This window comes from Carlito syrichta, unplaced genomic scaffold (assembly GCF_000164805.1).
Source record: "Carlito syrichta isolate Samal-C Ts95f unplaced genomic scaffold, Tarsius_syrichta-2.0.1 Scaffold315353, whole genome shotgun sequence".
Lineage (NCBI taxonomy): Eukaryota > Metazoa > Chordata > Mammalia > Primates > Tarsiidae > Carlito > Carlito syrichta.
Genome location: NW_007259449.1, coordinates 167293 through 170895, shown reverse-complemented (window position 1 = coordinate 170895; position 3603 = coordinate 167293). Strand labels below are relative to the sequence as shown.

The 3603-nt window shown below is 49.2% G+C and overlaps 1 protein-coding gene across 1 annotated transcript; it reads left to right on the top strand.

The window, feature by feature from the left end:
- Positions 1-147: 147 nt before the first annotated feature.
- On the top strand, positions 148-2825 carry USP27X (ubiquitin specific peptidase 27, X-linked). Its single transcript, XM_021706204.1, has one exon. It carries the CDS (start codon positions 583-585, stop codon positions 1897-1899), a length of 1317 nt encoding a protein of 438 aa, XP_021561879.1. The 5' UTR covers positions 148-582; the 3' UTR covers positions 1900-2825.
- The last annotated feature ends 778 nt before the right edge of the window (positions 2826-3603 follow it).

Genomic DNA, 3603 nt, shown 5'->3' with positions numbered 1-3603 from the left:
CCCGAGCCGGCTCGGGAGGCGGAGCAGGAGCCGAAGCAGGAGCTGGAGGATGAGAACCCAGCGCGGAGCGCCGGTGGCGGCAACAGCGACGAGGTTCCTCCCCCAACCCTTCCCTCCGACCCGCCGCGGCCCCCCAATCCCTCTCCGCGTCGCAGTCGTGCCCCGCGCCGCCGACCCCGGCCCCGGCCCCAGACCCGCCTCCGTACCCCGCCGCAGCCTAGGCCACGGCCCCCGCCCCGGCCCCGGCCCCGGCGCGGCCCAGGGGGTGGATGCCTAGATGTGGATTTTGCTGTGGGGCCACCAGGTTGTTCCCACGTGAATAGCTTTAAGGTGGGAGAGAACTGGAGGCAGGAACTGCGGGTCATCTACCAGTGCTTCGTGTGGTGTGGAACCCCTGAGACCAGGAAAAGCAAGGCAAAGTCGTGCATCTGCCATGTGTGTGGCACCCATTTGAACAGACTCCACTCTTGCCTTTCCTGTGTCTTCTTTGGCTGCTTCACGGAGAAACACATTCATGAGCACGCTGAGACAAAACAACACAACTTAGCTGTAGACCTTTACTATGGAGGTATATACTGCTTTATGTGTAAGGACTATGTATATGACAAAGACATTGAGCAAATTGCCAAAGAAGAGCAAGGAGAAGCTTTGAAATTACAAGCCTCCACCTCATCAGAGGTCTCTCCCCAGCAGTGTTCAGTGCCAGGCCTTGGTGAGAGGTACCCAACCTGGGAAACAACCAAACCGGAATTGGAACTGCTGGGGCACAACCCACGGAGAAGGAGAATCGCCTCCAGCTTTACCATCGGTTTAAGAGGACTAATCAATCTTGGCAACACGTGCTTTATGAACTGCATCGTCCAGGCCCTTACCCACACTCCAATCCTGAGAGATTTCTTCCTCTCTGACAGACACCGGTGTGAAATGCCGAGTCCTGAGTTGTGTCTGGTCTGTGAGATGTCGTCACTCTTTCGGGAGCTGTATTCTGGAAACCCGTCTCCTCATGTTCCCTATAAGTTACTGCACCTGGTGTGGATACATGCTCGCCATTTAGCAGGGTACAGGCAACAAGATGCCCACGAGTTCCTCATTGCAGCGTTAGATGTCCTGCACAGGCACTGCAAAGGTGATGATGTCGGGAAGGCGGCCAACAATCCCAACCACTGTAACTGCATCATAGACCAAATCTTCACAGGTGGCCTGCAGTCTGATGTCACCTGCCAAGCCTGCCATGGTGTCTCCACCACGATAGACCCATGCTGGGACATTAGTTTGGACTTGCCTGGCTCTTGCACCTCTTTCTGGCCCATGAGCCCAGGGAGAGAGAGCGGTGTGAACGGGGAAAGCCACATACCAGGAATCACCACCCTCACGGACTGCTTGCGCAGGTTTACGAGGCCAGAGCACCTAGGAAGCAGTGCCAAAATCAAATGTGGTAGTTGCCAAAGCTACCAGGAATCTACCAAACAGCTCACGATGAATAAATTACCTGTTGTTGCCTGTTTTCATTTCAAACGGTTTGAACACTCAGCCAAACAGAGGCGCAAGATCACTACATATATTTCCTTTCCTCTGGAGCTGGATATGACACCGTTTATGGCCTCAAGTAAAGAGAGCAGAATGAATGGACAGTTGCAGCTGCCAACTAATAGTGGAAACAATGAGAATAAGTATTCCTTGTTTGCTGTAGTTAATCACCAAGGAACCTTGGAGAGTGGCCACTATACCAGCTTCATCCGGCACCACAAGGACCAGTGGTTCAAATGTGACGATGCCGTCATCACCAAGGCCAGTATTAAGGATGTACTGGACAGTGAGGGATATTTGCTGTTCTATCACAAACAGGTCCCAGAACACGAGTCAGAAAAAGTGAAAGAAATGAATACTCAAGCCTACTGAAGTGACACACAGACCTACCTGTAATGGAAGATGACGACACCAATACTACAACTGGCATCAAGATTTAAAGGACCTACTTGACCATGGCCCATGGGCCTGACAGAGTAAGAATTGAACAGTACCCAGTGTCCAAAAGGTCCTGATTGGAAGAGAAATAGAAGGGGAGGGAGAAGAGGCTCTAGTCTAAGCAGTCACTTAAAGGAAAATTAAATGGCAGGAATGCTCTGGGTGAGGAAGGCAGAAGCAGGAAAATCCTGACACTGGTACATATCCTATATTCCTCCAAAAGGTTGTGTGGGAAGGTGTGGGGGGGAGGGGGGTGGTGTGGGGGGGTGTGTGCCCTTGTAACCGTAAAACATCTTTCTCCATGGGTGTTTCAGCTTCAATTGACCAATCACATAACAGTTATACGTTTGGGGGGGAAACAAGAAAAGTTTATAAAAATGTAGCCCATTACATATATGGGTATGAAAGCAGAAAAGCGGAGGAGACAGGGATATCTCATTGACAAACACCTTTGCCAGTTTCTTTGTATTTGTGATTTTTTGTGCTATTAAATGCAGTATTAAAAAAAGAAAAGCCCACGTGGGCTAGCGAAAGGAGAAGGAATAAGGGGGCTTGTATAAGGGGAGCTGTTGCTCCAAGAGTAGAGAAGACAATAAATGCTGTAAGATAAGCAACCAACACAGACAGGCCTCATCTGACAGTGTAGTGTGTGAGTGTTTAAAAAAAAAAGCTGTATGATATACTTGAGCAAATCAGTGAACCTCTTTGCGATTGTCTTATCATCTGTAAAATGCAGATAATTCCTACCTTAAAGGGTTATTGTTAAAGATTAAATGATATAAAAATGTGTCAAAGTATAAAGTAAAAGGCTTGGAACTTTGTAGGGACTCAGTAAACATTTGTTGAATCCAAACCTGAAACTTCTTTGGATTAGGCCCAGAACACATCAAAGGTGGGGGTCAGTCCCACCTGAGACCCCTGGACAGACGGGACACACATCGTGTCGCATGCAGTCTCACACACACACACACACACACACACACACACACACACACACACACACAAAGTCACACTCACACTCTTAACCCCCTCCTCAATACTGTCTACTTGGAGCCTAGAGATGATGGACGTCATTATTGTCCCTTGTGTACAGAGCATAACAGTTGGTGTCACACCTGGGACTGGGGGAACCACATTATTCTGTCCTTTTAGAAGACAATCAGGTTGTTTTCATGACTCAGCAGCCCAATGATGGGACTTTCATGGCCAGTAGGCTGCCAGACTTGCACATGAGAGTATTTGGTGGTCTTGCCCTTCTAAAAGCATTATGGATTTACCTGCTATGTTTACCCACAGGCATAGATCAGTAGAAAGACTTTTCCAAAGCTCACTGGTTCATCAGCCCAGGGATATTGATAGAGTGGCTTGTTGGCCTCTTCCCTGATCCTGACAGAGGGCAGAGCAGCCTGCAGAGAGCTAAGCCGAAACAGATGGGATGAGCCCGGGATGGGGTAAGCACTATGAGTCCCCCTCGCCTCAGCATCAGGTACAGAAGTAATTATTACCTCGAAAATCCTGGGGGGAAATTGAATGCATTATCAGATCTGGGGGACTTGGTTCCACTGGCTCCGATGAAAGGCTGGGCTCCCCATGCTTCCAATGTCTACTTCATGCTCAGCTCATTTGGAAATATATATT